We start from the raw sequence: 27,747 nt of genomic DNA, 5'->3' as shown, positions 1-27,747 counted from the left end.
TTAGAAACATTGATGAGAGATAATCATCGATCAGCTGCCTCTTGCACACTGGGGATGTGCCCGCAACCAAGGTACGTGCCCTTGCCCGGAATCGAGCCCGGGACCTTTCAGTCTGCAGGCCGACGCTCTATCCACTGAGCCAAACTGGTTCTGGCGGTTCTGTCTTCAATGAAGACCAGGCCTAGCTTCCTGGCCACTCTGCGAGAGGCCCACAATGGCCACAGAAACCCACGCTCTACCATGTGCTCAGTTGTGCATTCTGTGCAGCGTACCCCTGTTGATGAGCAGAATCTGCTTACTGGGGTCCACATTCTGTTGGGCTTCCTCTTCTCCTATAGAATCCTTTCGTTGGAATGAACTGGGGGGAGGAAATAAACTAGGAGGGAAGAGGAAAAGATACCAGTGGGCAGAGCCATGCTCCTAGTGGGGGTGGTGAGGATGGGACCACAGGAAGGGGACAGGTTTCCAGGGTTTGGAACATCAAAGGAAGAGCATCTATATCCATAGACAGGTGTGGTGACCATGACTAAACTTCATGACCCAACATGGTTGCTGCTTAGTGAGTCTTCCCCTCCTATACAAGAGGGCAAGGAGACATGGGGAGGATAGAATGAACCGAGAGAAACCACTGATTAGTCTTAGACATGGACTTACGTGGTCTGTTTCCATATTCTTACGTTTTGTTGGGCTTTTTCTGCTAATTCCAACACTTCTGGGAAGATACTGATTCTGCTTGTTACTGGAGAGGGGCTACTTCAAAGGACCACCCAATGTTGAACTGAAAAAAAGATGTAGTTGATGGGTGCTTTGAAGATGATTTCTTCCCTACTTTATAATGAATTCAGTGAAGAAAATATTGAGTAGGTGTCCATCCAAAGTTAAGTTGTGGCTATGAGTCATTACGTAACTTTTCAGCCAGCCCAATGTAGATATTAGTGGGTACGACTGCAAATCAAAGACTCCTGTTTTGAAATTTAAACTGCCTGTGAAGACTTCCAAACAGGAAACAGGAAACCCTGGCCATGGAGTTCCCTGTGGGTTCTAGTCCATCCTGCACCTAACCAAAATCTTAGAGGTAAGGGCAAGGATGGGCCTGAGCTACAAGCAAGAACAAGGCTCTGCCCGTGTCTTCTAGCGCTGGGCCAAATTACCTGTGAAAGGTCTTGAGATTCTTAGGGTAACAGTGGTCTAGGTGCTGTGGCAGCCATAACACCTAGGAACAGTGACTCATGCACTGAGTTCAAGTGCTTTACAAGTGTGTACGTGTCCGCATGTGGTCCAGTGGGTGAGCAGGAGGGAGTCTCCAATTAGCATGGTGGGTCTGGAGCATGTTTCAGAATCCCTCAGAAGGTCTGGGGTGGGGCCCAAGCTCTGTGTTTCTAACACATTTTCCGACAATGATGCTGGTACGGGACTAGCTGCTGAGAACCACGAGCCTGCTCCTGCCCGACCCCTCTACTCAACCAAGGAGCAGAAGGATACACTGCACCCAGTACCAACATGCCATTCTTTTTTTCTTTAAATATTTTTATTGATTTCAGAGAGGAAGGTAGAGGGAGAGAGGAATAGAAACATCAATGATGACAGAGAATCATTGATCAGCTGCGTCCTGCACGCCCCCTAGTGAGCATTGAGCTGGCAACCCCGGGTTGTGCCCTGACTGGGAAATGAACTGTGATAGGTTGATGCTCAACCACTGAGCCACACCGGCTGGGCTCTGTGGAGTTCTTCAGGAGTGGGGTCGTCTCTGACAGTGAATGGATGTTTATCATTAAAATAGTTTTCTGAAGGCAGTTACACAGTTTGATGGGAAGGCAGCCATGTTGTTAGAACAAGCAGATAGGCTCCTGGAAGGGACTTCTTTGAAAGCTAACCCCAACAAAAAGATACATTTTTCCTTTTTAAAAAGTCATTCTAATTCCTTTGAAATCACAGCATCTACACATACTTCTCATTTTTCGCAGGTTTGGCCACTATATCCCTCAACCACAACTGTGCAATCCTCTTTAGTAAGTCAGTGGCCTCTTTCGGACTTCTTCCTTTTTTTGCCTGGGCTGCCCTGGATTGTAGCTAATCTTTCAGTGTTGGTGGTTGAGCCGGTTTGGTCGGCCTTCCCTGGCTCACTTTTCATAAGATGTCTGGAGGAGAGATTTTCCAAAACATGCAACTCTTCATTAGACATGGCTTTTGCCAAATCCTCTTTCAAAAGTAACCCCGGATCTGACAGCTCTGATGTTGGCAAAACCCCGACAGCCTGGCTTGTTCCCGCTCTCATTTCTCGCGGGAGGAATCGATCACTTCCAAGAGAAACTCTCTTGCTGTGGACGGAGCCCTGCGCAGAGCCGCGGGGCCTGCGTTTCTGCTGTGCTCGGGCCCCTCGTGGACTTTGTTTTGGACCCGGTGCTGCTGACTCACAGCTCCAGACAGCGCTCCCACTTCGAAGCCCTGTCTGTAACCACGCCCCAGGATGAGGTTTGTGCTGGCTGCCGGTGTCCTCTGGCTGGGTCTGAGGAACATGTTCCAGCTTTTGAACAGAGAGCCCCCAGTGGCTCTCAGCTGCCTGTGTGCAATCCTTTGCTTGCCCCGAGGACTCCGGAGAGGCACTGGAGGAAGCCTGGCTGTCACCTCTTCTCACTGCCATCTCTGCAACCACTGAGTCACTTGATGTTCCCACAATGTCCCTGCTGCCCTGTGATTTGCTCATGATGCTGCTTTTTGTTTCAGCTCTTTTCATGCTAAAAAAAAAAAAAAAAAAAAAAAAAAAAAAAAAAACTTTGTTTTGTAATGCTGTAATGGCATGGTTTCCTCCAAATTCCCCAACTACATTTCCTATGCCTGAAAAAGGCAGGCATGCACTGCCCCCTTCTCCCTATCTCCCGGCAAATCTAAAAGAATCCCCAAGCGAATGTTTGACTGCAGACTGGAACAAGCAATAGCCTCATCTTTTCCAATACACTGGGACACACTAGGGAACACTTTATTTAATGGTCACTGGGTTATTGATAGAGTTCATATTTTAACGAAGGCAGATAGGTATTCATTTCAGATATTACGGATCAATTTGATACAGTGATCTCCCTCCCCCAAAGTAAATGCTCATATACATCCAAAGCAGAGATTGTGTTTATGTATGACTCTATGTGTATGTGCACAAAAACATGCTTATACACGTATAGACACACACGATTTCTCTTTGTAAGTAAAATAATCTTCTGGAATTTCTCTCAGGCCATTTCAAGGTATTACTCAAATATAAGCACCATTTAGCTGGTGTCAAGGCTTGTTCATTAACCATTGGAAACAGGATTCAGGTAATAAACCTTGAAATGTACTGGAAGAAATTCCAGAGAGTATGGAAGAATAGAGAATGGAAACAAAGCAGACAAAAGAGAGTGTACACGTACACACACACACGCACACACACACACACAGAGGCATACACCTTTTCGACAGCAGACAATGTGAATCTCACAGGTTGAAAATTACTTTGAGGGAGAGAATAAAAGCTTCATGGGAAGAATTTAGAAACTAGAGACTGACTTCAACATATATTTGCAGGCCTGTGAATGGCAAGAAATTGTTTAAACCACCGAACTCAAAACACTGAAGCTAAAATATTTATTTTGGCTAAGCTTTAGTCTGGAGAGAAATATATAGATTCATGTTCATACTGTTGCTTTCTGGGGCAGGAGGATTATGATAATTACGTTAGGGTCGGAACAAGCATCTTAGAAAAGGAATGCATTTTTTTTAGATCTGTCTGTAGTCACTCTGAAAGCTGAATGAAACACACCACCAACAGGTGCTTTTCATCTTCAAAGCGCTTGTAATTAATTAGTCCTTGCAACACACCTGTGAAGCAAGGCTTCAGTTCCTGTTGTCCAGAAAGCAGGAGAAAGGGAGTCAGGAAGGTGGAAGAACAAGTATGTGACTTAAGGTAGGCTTGGTGCCAGGGTCTGTGATTAAGTCCCATGTACTCTTGTTGGACTCTCCATTCCATGTCATGTGTTCACACACATGGACAGTCAAACATGAGGAAAAGGAAACACAGTGGACTCACATTTCTTTCAGAGCTCTTCTCTTGCGCTTTGCACTGGGAGGAAGTGGACCCTCTGCACACTCAGCAAAATAACCAGACACTCCATGGAGAGCTCTTCCCGTCTATTCCAAAAGATAACAAAAGTTCCAACAGAAATCTAATAGCTGAACATGAGAAAAAGCCATTACGCTCTCAGCCTCCCAGTGAACACACTTGTTTTTGTGAGGACTATATAAAACTGCTTAGTGTGAGGCTATTTGAATTTTTTAAAATCTAGAACTTTTTGGTAAGTTGTCACTTCTTTTGGGCTCTCAGCATGCACACTTCATACATTAATAGGCACCACAAACTTACAAGACTGTGATGGAAAGAATGTTGATTCTAAACCATCTGGGGATCCTTGGCCAATACACGGAATCTTTGAGCCCAAACCATGCTGATGCCCAGAGCCACAATGCCAGGCAGCAGCATGTTTGTCGCCCTGATCTTCCAGGGAGACCTGGTGGTGCAGAGGTCTGAACCTGATTATACCAAGAACTCCCCACATTTCCTTTTGCTATGAAAATACAGAATATGGCCTTTGCAAATACTCAAGAATGCATCACAAGGTAAGCCTTCTAACACCGGTCCTTTAAAAACTAGAGTTTGAGAATCTTGGCTACTAAAAAAACTGGGAGTTTTTTGTTTTGTTTTTTTCTTAAATGAACAGCATCACTATGGCATTATATAATTTATAGAGTATCGAGTATCTGTCTACCTATCCTTATATGTTCCCCTAGAAGCATCAAGAAGCAATTATAAAGTGTGAAAAACTCCCAACCTTCACCAATGTGGACTTGTTTCCTACTTTGGAATCGTTTTCTTTTTGTTAGCAAATAGATTATTCAGACAAAGCATTAACCTCTCTCATTTTCTGGGACACCACGTACCCTTCTCCATCAAATTCCACAATAAAATGTTGCTGCCACAGGAACAGTTTTGGTAAATTATCATGAGGTCCTGGCTTTAGACTTACACTAGAATTAACCATGACAGCCCCATGGAGCCTGGGAGAGCCATTGGTGGAATGCCTGGGTGTCCCACATCCCATCACTGCCCTGCCTATGGTCTCAGGCCCAAAGTCATATCCAAGACAACTTACATCAGTTGAAAGAGTTAGTGAACAAATTATTACAGATCTTTTTGGATTATACTGCATTTTAATACTTCTCCCTCTCCCCCCTCCTAGGACTGACTAGTTGACCAAAAAGAACTACAGTTTGAAAGTTAAATGAGAGAGATTGAGATTTATGTGTGAAACACTTCTAAACATGCCCTGTAAGTACAGTAGATTTCCCCCTTACAACCACACCCTGTAAGTGCTGTATTTTCAGAGCTGAACAATTAACATAAGGAGCATGAGTCAGGCTTTGAACAACTCTGTGGGAACCAGAAAGCCTTTTGCTATTAGGAATGATGTAAATTCCCCAAGGCTGGAAGAAGTCCACAATGGAAGGCAGACAGGGTCATAAATAACAACAATGGATACTGCGGTGAGCACAGAGAGTTGGATGCGTGATCGTGACACTTCGAGCCTCACACTGGCTTCAATCACACTCACATGTATTTATTGTAAAACTTAGTTTGAAAAGCACTATGTATTTCCTATGGGAACTTCAAAAACTTCTTAAAGAAACAGGAAGATCCCCTCTCGTCCCAAAATCCTCAGATGACAAACAATGGGGGAAACGTCCTTGAAAGAAAAAGGACAACAGAAAAAGTGAGGGAGTGACAGACGGAAATGTCCAGTTCCAAAAGTGTAAAACCTGTATCTTCCTTTGCAAAAAAAAAAAAAAAAAAAAAAAAAAAGGGAAAGAGAAAGAAGAAAGAAAAGAGGCAAGGCGGGCTCACACAAATTAAAACCACATTTGACAATTTGTTGAAGGAGGCATATTTACATTTGTATGAAGACTGGGTGGGCAGGGAGAAAAAGATTAGGCTCCTTCTGCCCTTGAACTGTCAGGTCTCATTAGGAAGCTCTCACTCTTGCATGTCTAGGGTCAATTCATTCCCTTTGTCACTAACTCGCAGCCCTGGTGCCTCCCAGACAAATCCTCCAGAGGAAGCACTACCACCTGGGAACCGGACTTCCCAGGCCAGTCATCCTGATTACTAACAGCTTCTCACATCTGGCATCAAAATGAAATTCATGGCTTATCCAGAGGCAAAACTCTCAGGTGCAGACAGTGTGCTGGGGTTACAAGTGCCTCTCAGGCATCCCTGGGTGACACTGCTCCTTTCTGGATTCTGCCCTGACACCTTCTACCAAGAATACAGAAAAACACCAACATAATGAAAAAGGATACCAGTCAGCCACCCAAAGCACCCCATGGGTATTTAAGAAACAGGTTAACCAAGATGACCTTTTTGCGCCTGAATAAATGAGTCCTCACAACCTGGAAGCTAGCTTTGAGTCTGCCAAGGATTAAACTTCTGCAAATGTTATTTCCTAGGGCAAGGCCACCAGCCCCAGAAGGAATCTAATCTAGGCATACCCTCCGTGGCAGCTTGAGCAGACCAGGCAGACTCCCAGACAAGTGATCAGGCCTTGCCCCCTGCTTGGGGATGCTCTGGAGACCAGGTAGGCACCCTGAGGTAGAGGACAGCCAAAGCACACGTATCCCAGTACAGGTCCAAGGGGGAGGTACAGCAGGTTAGAATCGAAGTCTGATCATGGCTGACATTACCCCAGGGCTGTCTGGTCTGACCTGAGAAAGACATTCTCAAATTTCTGAACAGAAAGGACCGCAAGGCAGCTCCACCAGGGTGAGCTGGGCAACTAAGACTCACTTCCTGCCTCTGTCAGAGCATGAGCTAGGTTGAAATGTAATTATAAATACTGGTTGATACTCAAGTTACAAAGGCAAGTTGGAAATGTGGATAGATCCAGGCATTCATTCCACAGTGACTTACTGAATACTATTTTTTAACAGAACACTGTTGAATTAATGTGGGATTGGGGGAGAAGCTGGCCTAAGAAGACATAAAGCACCTGCTCTTGAGTTTATTACCTCCTCTCAGAGTCCATAAAACACAGCTGGGCTCCCAAAAGCTAGTGAGAAGACTGGCTAGCAGACTCAGTATTGGAGGCACTAACAGGTTTTCAAAAAAATAGATTCCCAGAATCCATCCTGGAAGTTCTGATTCACAAAATCTGGGGTGGGGCTAAGAGATCTATATGTAGGTTCCTAGGTAATTCAAGAACTGCTGATTCATCTGAAACAACACTCAACTGAGCAGAGAAACGTAACGAATGTAAAATGGTACAATGAGACAGCATTTGCCAAGTGTGGTTCAGTTACCTCAGACATCAAAATCAACTGGGGGGGGGGGGGGGCTTGATAAAAAATGTTCTGGGTTCTCCCCCAAAATCCACTGTGCTCACTTCTCTGGGGGTGACATCAGGGCAAGTGCATTTTAGTAAAGTGCCCCAGTGATTTTGATGCCTAGCAGAATTAAACTTCTATCCTAAAGAGAACAGGAATGGATAACTGAGCAGAGTTCAGCAGAACCACTGATCTCTGCACCAGGCACTGTGAGGACCCTATGGAAAAGGGCACAGCCCACAGAAACCAGCCCTGCTCTCATGAAAACACTCTCCCAACGAGTAAGATAAGAAACAAATAAGCCTGTGTTAGGTGATGGTGACATTAGGAAGAGAATAAACCTCTCATGGGGTGCCCTTTTAGATGTAGTCAGGGAGAGTGGTGGAAGGAACAAGGTGAGCTTTACCTAGAGACCCGAGTGGAGAGAACAAGCCAGATAAACATATGGGGCAAGGCATTTCAGGCAGGGAGAAGCATGAACACTCATGCTGTGAAGACAAAGAGTGCCTGGAAGCAGGGAAAACAGGAAAGCAAATCAGAGGAAGGGGTCAGAGAGCAGGTAAGAGGGGTACGTGTGTGCGCAAGTGCACATTAGTAGTAGTGGGGGTAGCAAATTGTGTATAGTTTTTTTTAAGGATGGCACATTTTATTGTGAAGAAGTAATGAAATACTACTCAGCTGTAAAAAAAATAAAGAAATCTTATCCTTTACAACAGCACAGATGGACCTGGAGATTATTATGAATCTAATGAATAAAATAAACTAACAAAACAGAAACAGAATCATGGATAGAAAACAGACTGACAGCTGTCAGAGGTGAGAGGGAATTCAGGGTTGGATGGAAAAGATGAAGGGATTAAGCAAAGAACAAGCAAATAAGAAAACCCTCATAGACACAGACAAGAAGATGGTGAATATCAGAGAAAAAGGTGATGGGGGGACGTAGATGAAGGTAAAGTGGGAATAAAGGGTGATGGAAGGAGCCTTAACTTGGGGTAGTGAACATACAATACAGATGATGTTTTATAGAACTATATAATTTTATTAACCAATGTCATAAATCTATATCATTTTATTAACCAATGTCATCTAAAAAAATCAATAAAAAAAGAGGAAAAAAGGATTACCTTGGGTTCAGGAGAAAGACAAGGTGGAAGCAGGGATGGAAGCAGGGATACCAGTGATGAGACCACTGAAATAGTCCATTCAGAGATGATGGGTCTTAGGGGAAGGTGGGGATGGTGAGGAGTGGTTAGATTGGAAATAAAATTTGAAGAGAGACCTAATAGAATGTGCTGATCTATCCTAAATAATAAAAGGCCAGTGACCATAACGGTGTAACAATCAGAACAACCAATTGACCAGTCGCTATGAGGTGCATTGACCATCTCTTAGTCCCTTCCCCAAGCCCACAGGCTCCGATTGCTGGATGGCCAATGGGGAACCATGGGGAACCAGGGTGGGTGGCAGTAGGGCAGGACTGGAAACTGGCAAGCGAAAGGAATGGCCAATCTCTTGGTCCCTCCTCTGGGCCCACAGGCTCCAATAGATCGCCAGACGGTGAACGGGGAATGGGGGTGGGTGTTGGCGGCGGGGCGGGACTGGGGACTGGTGAACGGGTGGAAGATGGCCCTGATTGCAGGCAAGGCCTAGGGACCCTACCCACGCATGATTTCATGCACTGGGCCTCTAGTTGAATATTAAGAGTTGAGAGAAGAAAAAAGGTAAAGATGACTCCAAGATCTATGATTTAAAAAACTGGATGATGAAAGTTACCCTTCACCAATCAGGAAGTACAGGCTCAGGGAAGTGGAACAAGATATCAATTTTAGGTATGTAAACAAAAGTTAAGAGTCCTCCTGGACATCCAAATGGAGAGACTGAGCAGGCAGTTAACATACAGGCTGCAGGCAGAGAGAGATCTGGGCTGCAGACACAAAGCTGGGAAATCAGCACAGATGGTATTTAAAGACATCAGTCAAAATGAGCTCCACTAGGGAGTGAGTCTGGACGAGAGAAAAAAAAAAAAAAAAAGTTGAGAATGAGGAGGATTCAGGGGAAAGGAGACTGAGAAAAGAGAAAAATCAAGATAACAGGATGTCCCTGGAGGCAAGAGAAGAAAGTGCTTCATTGAAAGTGACAACTTGTGCCAAACTCTGCAGAATGTTAAATGTAAAAACTGATCACAGAAGTTGACACAACAATGGGTGTTTTTGGTCAGCTGCTGGAACCCAAGCCTACTTGGATGGTTTCAAGAGTGAAACAGAGGCAAGTGGAAACCAGAACTCTCCAGTGCAAATGTATCACGCGTGTTATATATAACTTTAAGTTTTATATAGACCCATTACAAAAGAGGAAACTCGTAAAATTAAATTTCAATAATCATATTATTTATCTCAATATATCAAATATCATTATTATAATGTATAATAAGTTTTAAAAACTGAGATATTTTGAATTTTATACTGACTTTGAAATCTGGTGTGTATTTTATACTCAGAGTATATCATCTCTGACTTGCGAAGTGGCTGGAGTGTTGGCCAGCACAGGTCTAGACAACACCTTTGAAGGGTTTGCAGTAAAAAAGGAGTAGAGAAATGGGCTTGGTGCTGGATTAGAGGAGGTGGCTAATGGAGAGTGAGTCAGTGATGACTGAAACAGGCATTTGGAGAGATGTGATCAGCTACCGTGTGCCAACCTCTGACTGTGTGTCAGGCACTGTTTCATGGACTCACTAATGTTGCCTTCAAAACAACTTGGTGAAGCAAGTGATTTATTATTGCCACCCTCCAGGGACCTGATTCAACATAAACAAACAGCACGGGTGACAATGCCACGTTCATCTGACCAACAAGGCTTCTGCTGGGAAACTCTTGGGGCCCACGCTGAAGCAACTGGCTGCAGGCGCTGGGATATCCAAGTTAATCTAGGTTGAAATAGAAAGGAGCATATCCTAAGGACCATGATATCATGCTGCTGGTCACTGCAAGCTCCCCGTGTGTGCCCTGGGACAGCTCACCCCAACCACCCTGCCTGCCAGCGTGGGGCTCCTAGAGCCTCTACAGCACAGCTAGAAGCTAATCCACCAAACGCTTATTCCAGGATTGCAGAACATCCTACCTAATAGGAAGGCAATAAAGGGAGGAGGGGAAGAAAGCTTTTCAATGCTAGTGAAGATTTTTCTCACGGCAGTACTTAATGCAGTAATGCTGTGGTACTCTCAGCCCTTGTCTTTGGAGAATTGGATCTACTCATGGTCATGCACATGAGTTTCTTTTAATTCTGTCTTATTCAATTAAAAATAATTAATAATGCAACCAGAATATTTTAAAAGAGGTAATTCACAGAATATTAGCCTTAGGTCATATTCATTACTGTTTCTGAATTCCTTATGATCACATCTGCTGAGAATGTTATACCCAGAGTTGATCAAATCAGGTTAACACCTGGGGGGTGGGCGGTGAAGCCCAGAGGTGAGGGGGTGGAGGAAAAGGTATGGTGCTCCTTGATTATCTGTCCCAGAGCCAGTTTCTCAACCCCCTGATGGTTGGTTTCTCATCTACCTTTCAGGGTTCTTTGGGAAGTTTAAATGGGGTGAGGTATATGAAGCACACTTTGGAAGCTGGAAAGCACTAAACACATTTGAAAAAGAAAATCCAAAACCTACACAAACCATATGGGGTTTGTAAGAAGGCAAAGGATGCCTTGCATTTGTAGGGAACTTAGATGATTAAAGTTCTTTAGCCCACATCTCAGCGGCGTCTTATTGAGTATTTGGCAGCCAGGTATTGTCTCTGGTTCACACAGACGGAGGAGACCCAGAGACTAGGTGTTCAGGGCAGCACAGGCAGCTGGGGGCAGCACTGAGCTGAGAGGCCTGACCCTGCACAGTGTTCTGCACTGTGCCCGGTGGGTCACTGCTGTGGTGGTTAGAGATGGAGCTGCAGAGAGAGCACAGGACTTAGTTGTCCATGGGTCCAGCTCCCTCTCAGTCACTACCTCACTGTGAGATATGGATAAGCCCCGTATGTTCTCTGGGCATCAGTTTTCTCATCTATAAAAAAAGGAATGTTAATATCTTGGTAGTGGACACTCCTTCACTTCCTGAAAATAATATTCAGGCCCTAGCTGATTTGGCTCAGTGAATAGAGTGTACGCCTGCAGACTGAGGGGTCTCAGGTTCCATTCCAATCAAGGGCACATGCCCGGGTTGCAGGCTTGAACCCCAGTGGCAGGTGTGCAGGAAGCAGCCAATCAATGATTCTCATCATTGATGTTTCTCTCTCTCTCTCCCTCTCCCTTCTTCTCTGAAATCAATAAAAATGTATTTTAAAAATGATAATACTCAGATTTTTCTTCTGGAGAATCATGTCCCAACTGTCCATTCAATGTCTACTCATTTCAGGAGGCCTTGTTTCCATGCCTGACTCCAGAAGTGGGGCTGTGACCCAGTCCAGGCCAATCAGAGTGCAGAATTCATGAGCTACAAAGACATGCATGACCTATAGGTGGCATGGGAAGAGGCCCACTCTCTTTCCCCTTGGGCCTGGAGCTGCCAGAACGACTACCACATACAGGCTGAGAATGAAGCCAACACAGTAAAAAGCAAACCCAAAAGGTGAGAAACAGTATTGGTGATATTTTTTGTGCCTCTGATCAAGCTATACTTGAATCCTGGACTTTTGAGGTACATGAGCCACAAACCTTCCTTTTTTGCTAAGCCATTTTAAGTTGGCCTTCCTGTCCCTTGAAAACCACACAGTTCAGGACTGATACAATCTCTTCTCAGGTTTGTTGCACTGAATAAGTTATTGTATGCAATGGCCCTCTGCAAACAATAAAGCTTTTGCAAACAATACAAGCAGAGTAAAAGTAATATATTATCAGCTCACTTGGTGGCCAAAAATAATAATAAAATATAAAGCTGGAACTACTTTCAATGCTTTTTGACTTTCTATTACGACAAAAAGAAAGTTATTTTTGAATGCTAGCGGGGTGCTTAATGATTTTCAGGAGCATCAGTGTTCTGAAATGTGGCGAACAGTTGAGTAACTTAGAGAAAAGCAGCCCAAGTAGAGCAAGAAATAGGACGACAACCCCATGTTAGATGGCAGGTGACCATGCAGAAGCCATACATCTTAAAATGAGGAAGAGGTCTCTTTCCCAAACTTCACTTCTGGTATTTTCTTAAATTATTTGATAATGAGTAAGTTATGGGATTGGAAAGGGCAAAATAGGTGGGACTGGATAATAATGAACAATGAAAAGAAGTAGAGAAATATATAAGTGTATCTACTCAAAAGAATTAAAGCAAAAAGAGGTAATGAAAAGGTAAGTGGTATCTCGTGAATTCCACTGTGAACTGAAGTTGTTTTCTCTAACGGCGATAACGATAGAGGACATTTGTACTGAGATTTTAAAAAAAAGCACTGGGTACAGGGACTAAATGAGTAAATGGGTAAATGAGTCCTCATTAGATTCCCATGAGGCAGATGTGACCTTCCCCATGCCAGAGATGAGTTAACTGGTGCCCTATGAGGCTGGGTCGTCTGCTCAGTTCCTACAATGAGGGGCAAGGCTTTCGCTGCACTTGGTTTCTCTGGCTGACTCCCTCTCCAGAGCCCTCCATTCTGAGAGGAAGTGGAGCTCAGCCTGCTGAGGCTGCTGCCCTGTGGGTTTGTTAGTAGGTACTCTACTGGGTTTTTTTTTTTCTTTAATATATTTTTTAAAGTTTTGTTTTCTCCTGAATTGATGACTACAAAACTGTCTTGTTGTAGGTCTAGGGAAGAGCAAATAAATAGTTGCAAAAATGTTAATCTAAAAATCATATCAGTGAGAAAAATCAAGGAAGTTATTTTGTAGGAAGTACACATTTCACAGGGATTTTCCAGTTTATATTCACCTACCCTCAAAACCCTAAAAATAAATCCTCAACAACCTTAGGCCCCACAGTTGGGTCTCTGGTGCCATAAAAGTGTGACAAAATTTGGGTTTTTAGAAAAATCATAGGTTTGGGGCCAGCGCTTCTTAAAGATGAGAAAATTTACTGGCCACTTGAGAATTGAATGAAAGCTATTCAACTTTGACTAGAAAAACATAAAAATACATATAACTTTTTTTTTTCAGTTTCAGGGAATTCATGAATCATAGGTTAATAATGCGCAGTTTAAAAGTAGAAGGGAAATATCTGTGAGAAATAGAGAGAAACTTAATGGGAACTGCCCCGGGCGGAGCTAACCCACCTTTTTTTTTTTTGGGGGGGGGGGGGGGGAAGGAGTCAACTTATTAAAAAAATACCGCCCTCACAGACGCCAGGGGTTGAAAATGCCAACACCTGCAGGAAGGTTGCCACCTTCATTCAGGTAATAATCTTTTCCCTAACAGCTCCTGCTGGCGGAGCATGTAGGTCCGCACAGGATGGGAGAGGAGAGGTGGGTGAGTGTGGAGCCAGCTACACAGGTAGCAGGGCTGGCTGGCCCAAAGAGGGCCCACTGCTGACCTGCTCACCAGGGAAAAGCTGTCAGAGTTGGAGAGAAGACGTCACGGATAACTGTCTTATTTCAAAATTCTGTCCAGCGCTGGCCCGCTGCCCAGGGATGCAGAGGCAATCGCTCTTCTTACTCCCCTTGAACACAGACAGCAGGACCCCCCTTTTTCCCAAACTCCAATCTCACCAGTCTGGGAACCTCACTGCATTTATGAGACTGTTTCCTTGGGAAAATGAGTACCGAATTCTAAATCATCTGTTCACTAATGAACTTTCCAAACATAATCCAGTCGCATGCTGAACTCTGTGCGGTCACTGTGGGTGTTCCGATGATCACGTGTGCTTTGAGGAATTCTGGCCTGAGAAGTCTGCTGTCTCCAAATTCCTATGTACCTTAGAGAAGTTAGTGGGTCCTTCCTCCAAAGCCATACCTCACTGGGAATCCATTGGCAGCCACTGGAAATGAAAGGCATTTTAGCTGGGCGGTCTCTATTCTGCCCCCTCCTCTGGGTGTTGGTTAACAGAGTTCTCACTGAAGGTCACATATTTATGCTCTTAATATTATCCCCCTGGACTACTGCATTCCATCACCTACTTGCTGGCTAAATAGGGTTTTATCATTGAACTTTTTGGTTCTTCCGTTTTTATAGCTGCAAAAGGAATCTGAGCTGGCAAGTGAAGACAAAAAATGAAGATGCTGAGCCTCTTGGTAAAATATGCACAGATGAATATTATTAGGTATTTTTCTTATCTCTAGCAGGGAAGAACAGCAATCTGCTAATCTGGTATTGATGGCATTTAAATTAACCCCTCTTTGGAGATAATGGAAATTGTGACGATAATAATTAATACTGTATAAGTGCTTTAGAGTTTACAAAACATTTTTATATTCATTATCTCACTTGATCCTTAGAAAAAGCTGGAAAGGCATCACTTTCACCTTTGCTTAACAAGCCAGGGACTAGCGTTCCAAGAAGCCAAAGGATTTGTCATCCCGTGGGGGAGAGCAGAGGCATCAGTGGGTCAAAGCAGGTCTTTTACTTTGAAGTCTGATCTCATTTCCACTTGTTCTATTCCCCACAGTGGTTTTCCTAATTCGATCTATCAACCAAGTGGTCACCAAAGGGAGATTAGAGGTCTCTGCATAAGCAAAGGTACATTATGAGGAGAAAAGCACAAAGGAGTGAAAGGCTCAGATACATTCTATCCTATTCCAACTCAGCAAAAGGGCAGGTTCCTGTGGAGCCGAGAGGAGGCAACATGAACCATCTCTTTTAGAAATACTATTGGCTTAGCATTTAGGAGAATTTTATTATTTAAAAAGGAGAACAAAACCTTAGGTGACTAACATACAAGCAAAGGATAGTCCATCTTAAAAAAAGTGATTTCATCTGAGAAAATTTTCTTTTTATCTTCTCTGTCATAGCCTAGAAAAAAGGTTCTAGAATCTAGATAGACCAAGCCAACCAAGAATAATTTTGTCTCCACCACCAGCATTTCATTAAGATCATCCACCTGTGCTGCGTCCACATAAGGCAGGTGGGTGACAGCGGATGCTATAGTTCCATCCCTATTCAAGGAAAACTGCCCATCTATTGGCCCTTCTCGGGTGTGGCCCTAATCTGTTCCACAACTACTTATTAACAGTGTGTTCTGACCCACAGCACGAGCCACAGCTGACTGAAAAAGGGAAAGGCAGACAGCACAGGGAGACAGCGGGTAGGATGGAGAACATCAGTTTAGTCCTGTTGCTATGGTGGCAAAGAAGCCTTGTATCTAGAGAAGCCCCTTGTCATGTGTACCCCAACACTGAGGCCCCATGAACACACTCAGAGCACGCCTAGTCCCCGAACCTAAAAACCTAATTATTGGGTCGGCAAGTAAGTAATTGCGGGTTTCACACATATATGGCTTCAGTTGAATTTTTAGGTTTGCAGACGTAGTAAAAATGTAAAACACATTTTGTTATTTGATAGTTGGCTATTCAGCTGTTAATCAGTAAAAAAAGTTTTTTGATCTGTTTTGTAGTTTTCGTTTGGCGTTCGTTGAAAAATGGAAAATCAAAAGGAACATTTTCGTCATATTTTGATTTTTTATTTCCACAAAGGGAAAAACGCATCGCAAGCTCATAAAAAGTTATCTGCTGTTTATGGTGACGAAGCCTTAAAAGAACGGCAGTGTCAAAATTGGTTTGCCAAATTTCGTTCTGGTGATTTTTCACTCAAAGATGAAAAACGCTCTGGTCGTCCAGTTGAAGTTGATGACGCCCTAATCAAAGCAATAATCAATTCGGACTGTCACAGTACAACACGTGAGATTGCAGAGAAGCTTCATGTATCACATACATGCATTGAAAATCACTTAAAACAACTTGGCTATGTTCAAAAACTCGATACATGGGTTCCTCACGAACTGACAGAATCACAGTTAACGCAACGCATTAGCAGCTGCGATTTGCTAAAGAAATGTAATGAAAATGATCCATTTTTAAAACGACTGATAACTGGCGATGAAAAATGGGTTGTTTACAACAATATCAAGCGGAAAAGATCGTGGAGCAGGCCAGGTGAACCAACTCAAACAACATCAAAAGCTGATATTCATCAAAAGAAGGTTTTGTTATCAGTTTGGTGGGATTACAAAGGAATTGTCTACTTTGAACTCTTACCACCCAACCGAACGATCAATTCTGATGTCTACATTGAACAACTAACAAAATTAAACAATGCAGTTGAAGAAAAGCGGCCCGAATTGACAAATCGAAAAGGTGTTGTATTCCATCATGACAATGCAAGGCCACACACATCTTTGGTCACTCGGCAAAAATTAATGGAGCTTGGTTGGGATGTTTTGCCACATCCACCATATAGTCCTGACCTTGCACCATCTGATTACTTTTTGTTTCGATCTTTACAAAACTCCTTGAATGGTAAAAATTTCAATAATGATGATGATGTCAAATCGTACCTGATTCAGTTTTTTGCTAATAAAAACCAGAAGTTTTTTGAACGTGGGATTATGATGCTGCCTGAAAGATGGCAAAAGGTCATTGATCAAAATGGGCAATACATTACAGAATAAAGTTATTTAGTTCCATGAAAAAATTGTCTTTGATTTTCTTTAAAAAATTCGCAATTACTTACTTGCCGACCCAATAGTACAATCCTGGTCAATATGCAGAATAAAAAGGAGCTCGCTGCACACACTAAATTTCATGAAACTACCAGAAGAAAATATTAGTAAATATTTATCCAATTAAAAAAAAACAAAAACACACAAGACACCAAGATCATCTAAGGCAGTCATCATTGTGGAAAATAAAACTGAAAGCATAGACACTTACCACACAGCAATGTCATGAAAGGTAAATTTTAAACTCACTAAAAGTCACTTTTCTTGCAATGTAAGAAATTTTCATACAATAAGGAGTTTGTAGAATACAAAAATATGGATAGAAAAATGGACACAAACAGAATTCACAATACAGGGGTCCTATTTGAATTAAATTCACACTGACCTCAGTTATCGAGCACGAAGTATGGCAGGATACAGAATAGATCATTAACAGAGGCTATCTTTGGATTGGGAGTTGTGGACAATTTTTACTGTTTTTGTATATATTGGGATTCTAAACACTTTTGCACAATTAACATGTACAATTTTGGTAAGCAGTTATTAAGTAAAAAAACAAAACAAAACAAAACAAAAAAAACTAAGTTCAAAACACTGTGGGAAATGTGAAATATGGAAATTGCCTCTTCCCACTCAAGGAACATTTCTTAGTGCTACAGACAGCTCTTGTTTATGGCTCCCATGTAATTTACCACCAGCATTGTTTAGGAAATACAATAAGATGAGAAGAATGGAATCTTACAAAGACTATATATATCAAGAAAAACCTGGGGGGGGGAGGGAGAAACACTGCTTAATTTTTTAGTAAAAAAAATGAGTTATTTTTTCTTGAATGATCTGATTTATACTTATGCAAAATTTGTCATATGAAAGTTAAATAATTATCTCATTGGGGTGCATAAATTAGTGCATAGTCAAATTGGTTAAGTAGTTTATTTCTTGTATTCTAAAAACTTAAAGACTAGAATTTCTACTTGTTATAATTTCTATTTATCTTTCCTAAGGTAAAATATACTCCGATTTTCTTCTAATCAGTTTCTTAATCTACAAGGAACGTCCTCTTTTGTGCAAAATAATTTTATAGGTTTTATTTAGCAACATTTTCATTGCTTCCTTTGATAGAAATTTAGGATGAGAAAGGATTTTTGAAGTAATCTGACATCTTCCCCTTGACTGAGAAGAGGGCTAAGGCCCTCAGAGGCTCAATTACGCACAGCTGAAAAACACGAAAGCCAAGCTAAAAATAACCCAGGCCAGGGTAGTTTATTGCTTCTTTAGTCTCATTTTCATTTCAATTATATACTCCTAAACTAGAGGGAGAATTCTTTAGTGTTAAAAAGTAGTGTGATTTAAGAGATGTGTTCAGTTAAGTGCTGGTCAGGACGTGCCGGTAATCCCAACTACGTGATGCCACAGCGAGGACACAGGGCTGTGTGGCTGCGGTACTTCTGCCCAATCTTGACTGTTATTTTCACAGACTGGGCACAACACACATGAACCTAAATATCTTCTGTGCAGATTCACTTGTCACGTTTTAAATTTCCAGAAGAATCAGACTCTTACAGCTTAAGTTTAAAAGAAGGTAACTTAGAATTTTGGACTTGGCTTCTAAAGGGCAGACAGGACCCAATTGAACCAGGAAGGTTCAGAATGGATACATCTTTAAGAAAAAAAAATGAGGCTCTTGTTTGAATTACATTTTTAGGTCACGAGAATAACCTTCAGTGCCCTTGATCTGCCCAACTGTAAGCTCCTTGAGAGTAAGAGCACTTTTTTATTTTTCTTAGTTGCCCCAGGGCCCACCAGAGCTCCTAGCATACAGCCAGTATTCAGCAAATTATGTAAAAGGGGATGGTAAGAACAGATGGGAAGGGTCTCAGGAGACTAGGAGTGGCTGTAAGCAATGCTCTGTGAGACAGTAGCTTTATGCTGAACCTGAAATGTTCCAGATACACACATATATAAATAATTTGTGGTTATTTAACAATAAATTATTACTTTGTAAAGTTACTGCTTTGGTTATTATTGGTTATTTATTTTAATAAAAAAGTAATGAAAATAATAAATAATTCTGAATTTCCCAAAGGTTCCTAGGCTTTACATATGAGAAAGAAGTTTCTACACAGGGACTTGGATTTGTGAATATGAAAGAGAATATTATTGGAATGAAATAAAGCTAAGAAATTCTATTCCATGCTCTTCATATTTCTAAGGGAAAGAAGGAGAGGGAGGAGAAAAAAAAGAAAAGAAAAAAAAAAAGAGAAAGGTACAAACTCCCGAAATGACTCCCCAGCTCCATTTCTAGTGATAGGTCAAAAATTGAACCTACAAGAGCTTCAAGATTTCTTATGAGAAACTGTAGTAAGAAAAATACAATGACTCATCTCATAATAATGCCCTTTCTTCCCAAAATACACATCACAATTCCCACATCCCTGGCACAAGAGCACGCGGTGTGGAGCTATTGCAACATGAGGTAGCTCCCTGCACCAGTGTCCCTCCGTGGACAGTGGGGAACAGACCTCCCTGGAGCTGCAGGGGTCAGGGGGCAGCATGGCTGTACTCATTCTGCACCTCTCCCTCCAAAGAGGGGGATCACTCCCTTTGTACTGCTTTGTCTGCAATAGCGGTTCTTTTGTGCAGCCGCCTTTTTAAGAATGAGGAGCTGTGTGCAGCTGGCTTCCTTGTGCACAGCAGTTCTGAATAGGCTCTCCCAGATTTCCCCACCAACTGTCACTTAGACACCGAGGACCAAAAGGATAGAAGAAAAAAACGAAGGAAAGGGAATCTGCGACTCAAGGCTACAGCATGAGTAAGGTGCCCAGGCAGCGGCTCGGTACTGGCTCACGCCTTCTGTAGCTGGAAAGAGAGTTCAATAAGCAGTTATAGGAAAGTAACTGAAGCTTATTGCCAAAGAAGTACCTCCAATACGGCTCCTGAGGAAGCCAATCCCCCAGACCTTGCCTAGTGAGATGATCCTTGAGAATAACTACCAAGAGAAAATGAGGTGGATCCTGCCCTGTGGCAAACAGCAATGTAAACTGATAAAAGATTTCAAAGCTCTATAGAAAATAGAAGTTCAGAGAATACTCACAGGAGAGAGAACGGGGCATCACTGGCTTTGGGCAACTGAACTACTAGAATATAAGGGAATAAGCATGCCACCTCTGCACAGAAGGCAACTCTGGGAGGGAAGGGCTACTTATTGACCCTTAAATAGATGGGACAGGAGGGCTCTGCAGAGGCAAATATCAATGAAGATAGAGTTCTAAGACAAGTGTAGTGGAAGGACTGTTTTGTGGTTAGCTGGATGGTCCATCTGCTTGACCTGGATATTTTATTGTTTATAGGGACAAGCTTGAAAGGTGGTAGACTGGAGGCCTGTGAGAAGGGAGAATGTACAGGTGAGAAGGCCAAGCACAGGTACACAGAGCCTGTGTCCAGGGATGGAGCTGCATCAGGCTTAGTTGACTTGTGTGGGTGCGGATGGAAAATGAGTGAAGATATGGTCAGAGGTGGGAAGAAAGGGCAGCTGAAGAGACAAGGTCTAACCACATCTAAGAGAATTACTCAAAACAGTGAAAGATCCTCATGATGTAAATGGCGTATTTCTTATAAGCTAACTTGGTGGACTCTGATAGTATTATCACTAGATATCAGAACATTCTGAAGATAAAAACAAACAAACAACAAAACCTGTACTGGCTCAAGTAAAAGGCTCAGACTAGTTAACTTGTAAGAATGAAAATTCTTAACATTTAGAAAGTCCTTAAGATTATAGGACTTATATGACAGCAGCTATAGAAAACTTATATCTGTATAAATATCAGTGCCCCTAAGGAAGATAGTATTTCAGTTGTACTGAGATGTTTTAATTCAACCTTAATAATTTAAGTATCAATATCATATATCATACAAGATCTCATTTATTCTGTATCCCATCTAAAATAAATGATACTTTCTAGTACACTTAATTGTTTTCTTAAACCATAGGTCAATTTCTTCATTGCTTTGAGTTAGTTAAGTTATCCTAACATATAAAAACCCTGGGTCCATCACAACTGGAGGCTCAACAAACTGGAAGTTAGTCTTGCAGTTGCAACCCAGCACTGACTGCTATGGCAGCAGGCGCGGTGACCCAGCACTGACTGCTTAGGGGGCTGCGAATCAGGCCTGGAGAGAGGTCTGAAGAGATAAGCAGGTTCTGATCTGTAGCCTCTTTGGTAGCTGTTGATCAGCACTTGCCTTTCTCTTTCTTTCTGGGCATGGCCAGCAGCCGCACCTCCATTTTTCTCTAGGCCTCCACCAGGGCTTATCAGCCTCAGCTTTCTGATAGGCCCACAGACGCTGACTGACATAGAAACCAAACATTCAGAACCAAATCTGTGTGAAGTGTGAAGAGCCAATGGCTGCATAGGAGGTGGAGCTTTCGATACTGGCATAAAAACTGAGCAATCAGAACAAAATCTGGTCAACTGTGAGAATCCAATGTCTGCCTAAGAGGCGGAGCTTTTGACACTGACTGGCATAGAAACTGACTAATCAGAACCAAATTGGCCAGCAGAGGAGGGTAGTTAGGGGTGAGATCAGGCCTGCAGGGGAGGGCAATTAGAGGCAATCAGGCCAGCAGGGGAGGGCAGTTGGGGGTGAGATCAGGCCAGCAGGGGAGGGCAGCTGGGGGCAATAGGGCAGCAGGGGAGCTGTTAGGTGTTAATCAGACTGGATGGGGAGCAGTTAAGGGGTGATCAGGCTTGGCAGGAAGGTGAGCGGTTGGAAGCCAGCAGTCCTAGATTGTGAGAGGAATGTCCAAGATTGGAGAGGGTGCATGCTGGGCTAAGGGACACCCCCCCACACATGAATTTCATGCACCAGGCCTCTAGTATTATAATATACTTGTTTGCCAATAGCATTACTTTTAGTATTTATTAATTTACTAAAAAATTAAAATTCTAAAAATATTACAAACTATAAAATTTTAATGCTTTTCACCAAATTTGCTTCAGAGTTTTATTGATATATGAAGAAATTAGGTTCATGTTGGCTTTTCTGATGCGTGTATTTGCTTCAAATGAAGCACCTACATTTAAATATAAGTTCTCTGCCTTTTACTTTTTCTGGGTCTCCATTAACCCTTATTGCCTCTAAAATACTCTCCCTAAGTATTTACTTAAGATGAGATAAGAAGTTGTTTTTAGACGGTATGGGCCAAATTTCAAATGTATTAGAAATAAACATAAAGGGTAAATTAATAATCCCATAAATTATTTTAGAAGCATAATCATGTCATATACTTCATATCCAGGTTAATGTCAGCTAGATTTTTTTTCATCTGTTAAAGTTTTACAACATATATCCAAAAACATGAAAAGGTTTGTATAGAAATAAGTTCAGATAGACTGGTTGTGTGGCCAGCAAGAAAATACACACACTCACATACAAAGAGACTCTCTCCAGTGCAATATTACTGAAGTTTTCTATATCTACTTGTCTGAATAGTGATCTCCAATGAAAGAGTAACAGGATGTGATGGAGCTTAAGACTTAGCATGAGAAAAGAAAAAGAAAATGAACCCTATCAGCTAAGAAATAACACACTGGGGAAAAGTACTGGTTCTCATGAAAATGTCAGTGATTCACCATGGAATAAAATTCAAAAGCCACTGACCCCAATGAAAGCTTCCAGTGGAAACATGTGGATTTTGCTTTATTTCATTTAAAGACTTTGCTTTATTTCATTTAAATACTATCCTAAACACCATCACAGTTTTTATAAAATGTTGCTTTCTCATTTAAAATGGATATGGAAAAAAATATTCCTGATCAAACTAAATTTCCAAGTGGTCTTAATAGTATCAAGCAAAACAGGTAGTACATATTGATCACTTAATGTATGTCCCTTAAGACATACATTAAGTGATCAATAGCCAAATCACAACAAGAAAAAATACTTTAAAAATATTTACAATAATTCAATATTTAAGCAGATTTGCTTATAGAATTTTTTCATACATACCAATTCTTCATTCTGCCTTGAAAGATCACAGCTGAATGCAAGCTGACTTACACAGACCACAAATCTATCAGGGAATACACGAAGTTCTGTATAAAATGAAGAAAACCAAATTACTAAAGGCATCAAAAACCTATGAACACAGAACTGGGTGATCCCAGATTTGTAAGTTACAGCAATAAGCATATTATGTATGAGACACAAATATCCCCTCCCCACCTTTCTGTGTTTGCCGACAATAGGGCAGGGCATGCACAAAGCTTTAGGGAATGCAGAGGAGGCTGCAAATAGGTCCATCTGAGCCCTTGGACCATTCTATCACATGAAACCCCCAGACAGGGTGTGTCAGTTTGCTGTGTTCTGTTCAGAACTTACATTTGGGAAACAGGATCAATGTTTCTAATGTGTGGGCAGACTTACATAGGACAAGGAAGAATATTAGATAAAATCTGAAAATGTGACTTGTGAACATTCTTATTAGTTTGTCTATCATATCCTTGGTTAACTGGTCTTAGAGAAGCCCTAAAATGGAGGGCAAACTCTCAATCTGAATCAGGCTATGAGAACAGCAGTTTCATTAATTGGGAATTAGTGATCAAATTATTAAAAGGAAGTGGTTAAATATGCAATAGTAAAGATGATACAACTACACCAGTTACAGTAATCTAATTATTATAGCCTCTTAAAGCAAAAGACTTCTGGGTGGGGAAGGCTGAAAGAATCACAGAACTGAACTCAACATTCAATGAAAGGAATATAAAATGATAAATGCTATCTGTGTCTCTATTTCTCTCATCTGTCCGTCCATCAGTCAGCCCATCCATCCATTTATCCACCCCACCTACCCACCTACCCAGCCTCCACCTATCTCTGGAGTGATGTCTGAAGTGATGTTTAGCTGATACTAACGATGTATTTTCTGAGTGGCTGGGGAGGGTCTTCTCCTCCCTTCTCTATACTTGGTTGTACTGCTAGAATATTTATAATACACATGTATCACATTTATGACAGAAATAAAGCCATTTTTCTAAAAGAGAAAACTTCTCTCTTTGATGTGTCCAATTCTTTTAAAAGACAGATGTGAATCAGATAAGTGAAGCCTTTTATATACATTGCACATTCCCAACAATGAATGACAATGTGAAGGCACTGACTAAATTAATAGCATATCTCAATCTGATGTACTTGGAGGCCTAGCAGGAAGGTGTCAATTATGCAAACACAGAACTTAAAACACAATTTACACCTTTCACACTTGGCTTCGTTCAATTATAGCAAAATCCCAATGAGCTGATATTCCAGTAACAGCTCTCTACCTCTAACCTGGACCACTGCTATCTCCCTGGTGACTACTCTTTCCTATCCCAATTTATTCTACTAAGTGCAAGCAGATTAACAGTTCTAAAAAACAACTCCATTTACTGTGCTCAAACTCCTATCATGGCTCCTTAAGGCCACCACATACTATGAAAATATCCAAAACCCTCTATGATGGGACCTAATCTGTAGTTCTAGTCTTATCCCCATTAGTCTTGCTCATATAAAAACCTCCATTTCTAGAATTCTGGGCATACTTTGACCCCTCATGGATACCATAGATGGCCAGGTGGCCAGAAATGAGCTTTGAAAAGCCAGAAAACCAAAATTATCAAAGCAGCTAGTATTTATTCATTAATTCTTAAAATATCCTATTGTAATAAGTGGTGTCTGGCTTCCCACTTTATGGAAAGGGAAACTGAACCATAAAATGTATTATTTGGCACTCTCCCTCTCCCCAATATCATTAACACTGAAATACAACTTGTTGGAGGACCGGAATTAAAATTCAAAATGATCAGTTATATCAATTATTAGTGGATCAGAACCAGAATTCAAAGTTAATCATTCTATCAAATAATTCCTCTGTTCTGTTCTTCCCTTTCTTCCTCTAAAAAATAAGGATAGAACATTTTGGTGCCAGGTGTTGTGCAAATAGAAAGCAACTGTATCCCTTTACTCTAATTAGGTCATATTTGAGATTTTCATTACTTTAATCCTATCTAATAAAATAGTATGCAAACTGACTGTCACTCCAACACACATGATGGCTTCCCCCAGTAGTCAAAGATGTTTGCCCCCGTGTGAACACAAGATGGCCTGGCTGCCACAAGATGGCCAGCAGGGGAGGCAGTTGGGAGGGACCAGGCCTGCAAGGGAGGACAACTGTGGGCGATCAGGCCAGCATAGGAGGGCAGTTGAAAGGGACCAGGCCTGAAGAGGAGGGCATTGGAGGGGGACCAGGCCTGCAGGGGAGGGCAGTTGGGGGCAATCAGGCTGGCAGGGGAGCAGTTAGGGGGTGATCAGGCTGGCAGGCATTAGCAGTTAGCAGCAATCAGGAAGGCAGACAAGCGAGCAGTTGGGAGTCAGCAGTCCTGGATTGTGAGAGAGATGTCTGACTGCCTAAGAGATGTCTGACGGGCAGTCAGACATCCCTCGAAAGGTCTCAGATTTGAGAGGGTGCAGGCTAAGCTGAGGGACACACCACCGGGCCTGTAGTATTTAAATAAAGTAAAGATTTAGGCAACAGCCACCCCCACCAGAAAGGGTAGCTAGGCTGCATTTAACAGATAGAGGTTAACTGGCATATATTACTAAGAGAACTGAGTAACATGGACAGACCCATTAAGAGAGTAATATAGTCAAGTGACACTGAAAGTTGAGAAATTACGGATAATTGTGAAGATTCCAAGAGAAAACCTTGAAGTCCCTGTTTCATAGCTTATATACTAAAATCATGCATGGAAGTTGAACTAGATTTTCTTTCCAATGCTCAGATCAACTTTGAGAATAGTCGTTAGCATCTGACTTTATTGTTGTTGGCTGGATGAGTTTAACATCATTTCCTCAGTGGACATCTTGACTTGGGGAAAATGGGGGGGAAGCTGGCCTGGTCACACACCTAGGAAAGGCTGGGAAAGCATTTTCTTGTGCACACACTTGCTCCACATCCTAGGGCCTCAGTGTGCACAAACAATGATGAAGTGATTCATAGTTTGCCTGCCGGGAAGCTCAATGAAAGTGCTGAGATGCAGCAGAAAAGCACAGTGTAGTGTGGCCCAGCTAACTGTTCTCAGGCAGGCAATAAACAGCAAAAATGGAAAAAGAAATAATCACATATTTTGGAAATACTCTTACTTAGTACTTCAATTTCATAAAGATAACAAAGCAGGTAGGGATCATCATTCCTTAATTACATCCCCTTTCAAGGGCAAGCTAGCTGTGCAAAATGCCTGACAACCCAAGAAATCAGTTTCTTACCAGGACTCTGTGAACCCCCAAAGCAGCGAAGGCGTATCCCTCTCTTGAGGAAATAGGCTGAGATTTGAAAGCCATAACCTGTAAAGTGAAAGAGGATTCATTAGGTTAGAAGCTTGTTTGCACTGAGTCCCCTGGGCCAAGTCCAGTGCCTGCCATCCAGTATGTATTCAATAATTATTTAGCAAATGAAAGAGTACAAGAATCAATAAAGGACCTCACTTGAGAGAAAGGAGTGAACATTAAAATCTTGGCTCTTCTAGGAGGCCTGGCCATAGCACCTGGGATGGTCCCTAGTCCCTGAAATGGCTCAGTCACTTTATCTATAAAGTGGAATAAATAAGGAGGTCTGACAGAGGCCTAAAAACCAGGCCCTTCACATGGGGCCATTAATTCAGGCTGAGTTAATACATAGATCTTGGCCACCTTCTGAAGCTCATTATTTATGAGCTCACAAAAAGAATCATTTAATACCTATTTGAAAATGTGTATATTTGGCTATAAATAAGTTATTCTAAATCAAGTATAGCAAAACATTTATATACTAATAGGATGAAATGGGGGGAAAAATGTGAGGGGAAAAAAAAAAGTAAATTCTTTAATTCATTAGAATGACCTAAATGAAAAAAACTAAGACATCAAGTACAGGCAAGAATATGGGCAAACTTGCCAGGACCGGTTTGGCTCAGTGGATAGAGCGTCGGCCTGCGGACTGAAAGGTCCTGGGTTCGATTCCGGGCAAAGGCATGTACCTTGGTTACGGGCACATCCCCAGTAGGGGGTGTGCAAGAGGCAGCTAATCGATTATTCTCTCTCATCAATGTTTCTAACTCTCTATCCCTCTCTCCTCCTCTCTGTGAAAAAGTAATAAAATATATTTTAAAAAAAAATATGGGCAAACTAGATTTCACATACCCTGTTGAAAGAAGTACAAATTGGTACAGCCACTTTAAATATCTGCTTTAATATCTTTAGCAGAACTTAAGCATGAATATACAGGTGTTCATAATAACACTTTTTATAATAGTCTCAATCTGGAACCAATATGAATATCCATCAATAGAAGTTTTTAGTAAAAAAGAAGGGGGAAGGAGGGGATAGCGACACAGTGAAATACTACACTGTCCCTAAAAATGAATGAGCTACAAATACAGGCCATATCAGAAATAAATCTCACAAGCATAATGTTAAGTGAAAGAAGCCTGGTCCAAAGGAGTTCATCCCATCTATGAAAATGGAGATATCGCCATTCATCTTATAGGGTGGCAACAGAATTTCAGGTGATGCACACACAGAAAATACAAGCAAGTCCTTCCCTCCCTCCCTCCCTCCTTTCCTCCCTTCTTCATTCCTTCTCTCCCTCCCTCCCTTCCTCCCTCCCTCTCATCTTCATTCCTTTCCTCCCTCCTTTCCTCCTCCTT

The 27,747-nt window shown here is 41.9% G+C and overlaps 1 protein-coding gene across 6 annotated transcripts in view; it reads right to left on the bottom strand.

The window, feature by feature from the left end:
• Positions 1-1,903: 1,903 nt before the first annotated feature.
• The window catches only part of LOC118707681 (SLX4 interacting protein), a 179,216-nt gene continuing 153,372 nt past the window's right edge, over positions 1,904-27,747 (bottom strand). For all 6 annotated transcript variants that reach the window (XM_045574873.1, XM_045574877.1, XM_036418351.2 and 3 more), the window contains 4 exons: positions 26,330-26,407; positions 23,036-23,121; positions 4,061-4,161; positions 1,904-2,735 (listed from right to left, as the gene is read on the bottom strand). In XM_045574873.1, the coding sequence (XP_045430829.1) occupies positions 2,015-2,735; positions 4,061-4,161; positions 23,036-23,121; positions 26,330-26,407 (986 nt within the window). In that variant the 3' untranslated portion in view covers positions 1,904-2,014. The remainder of the gene's footprint in view (positions 2,736-4,060; positions 4,162-23,035; positions 23,122-26,329; positions 26,408-27,747) is intronic.

Source organism: Pipistrellus kuhlii, unplaced genomic scaffold, assembly GCF_014108245.1.
Source record: "Pipistrellus kuhlii isolate mPipKuh1 unplaced genomic scaffold, mPipKuh1.p scaffold_m20_p_6, whole genome shotgun sequence".
Classification (NCBI taxonomy): Eukaryota; Metazoa; Chordata; class Mammalia; order Chiroptera; family Vespertilionidae; genus Pipistrellus; species Pipistrellus kuhlii.
Note: the sequence above shows the minus strand (reverse complement) of the source record. Positions and strands in the feature narration are given on the sequence as shown.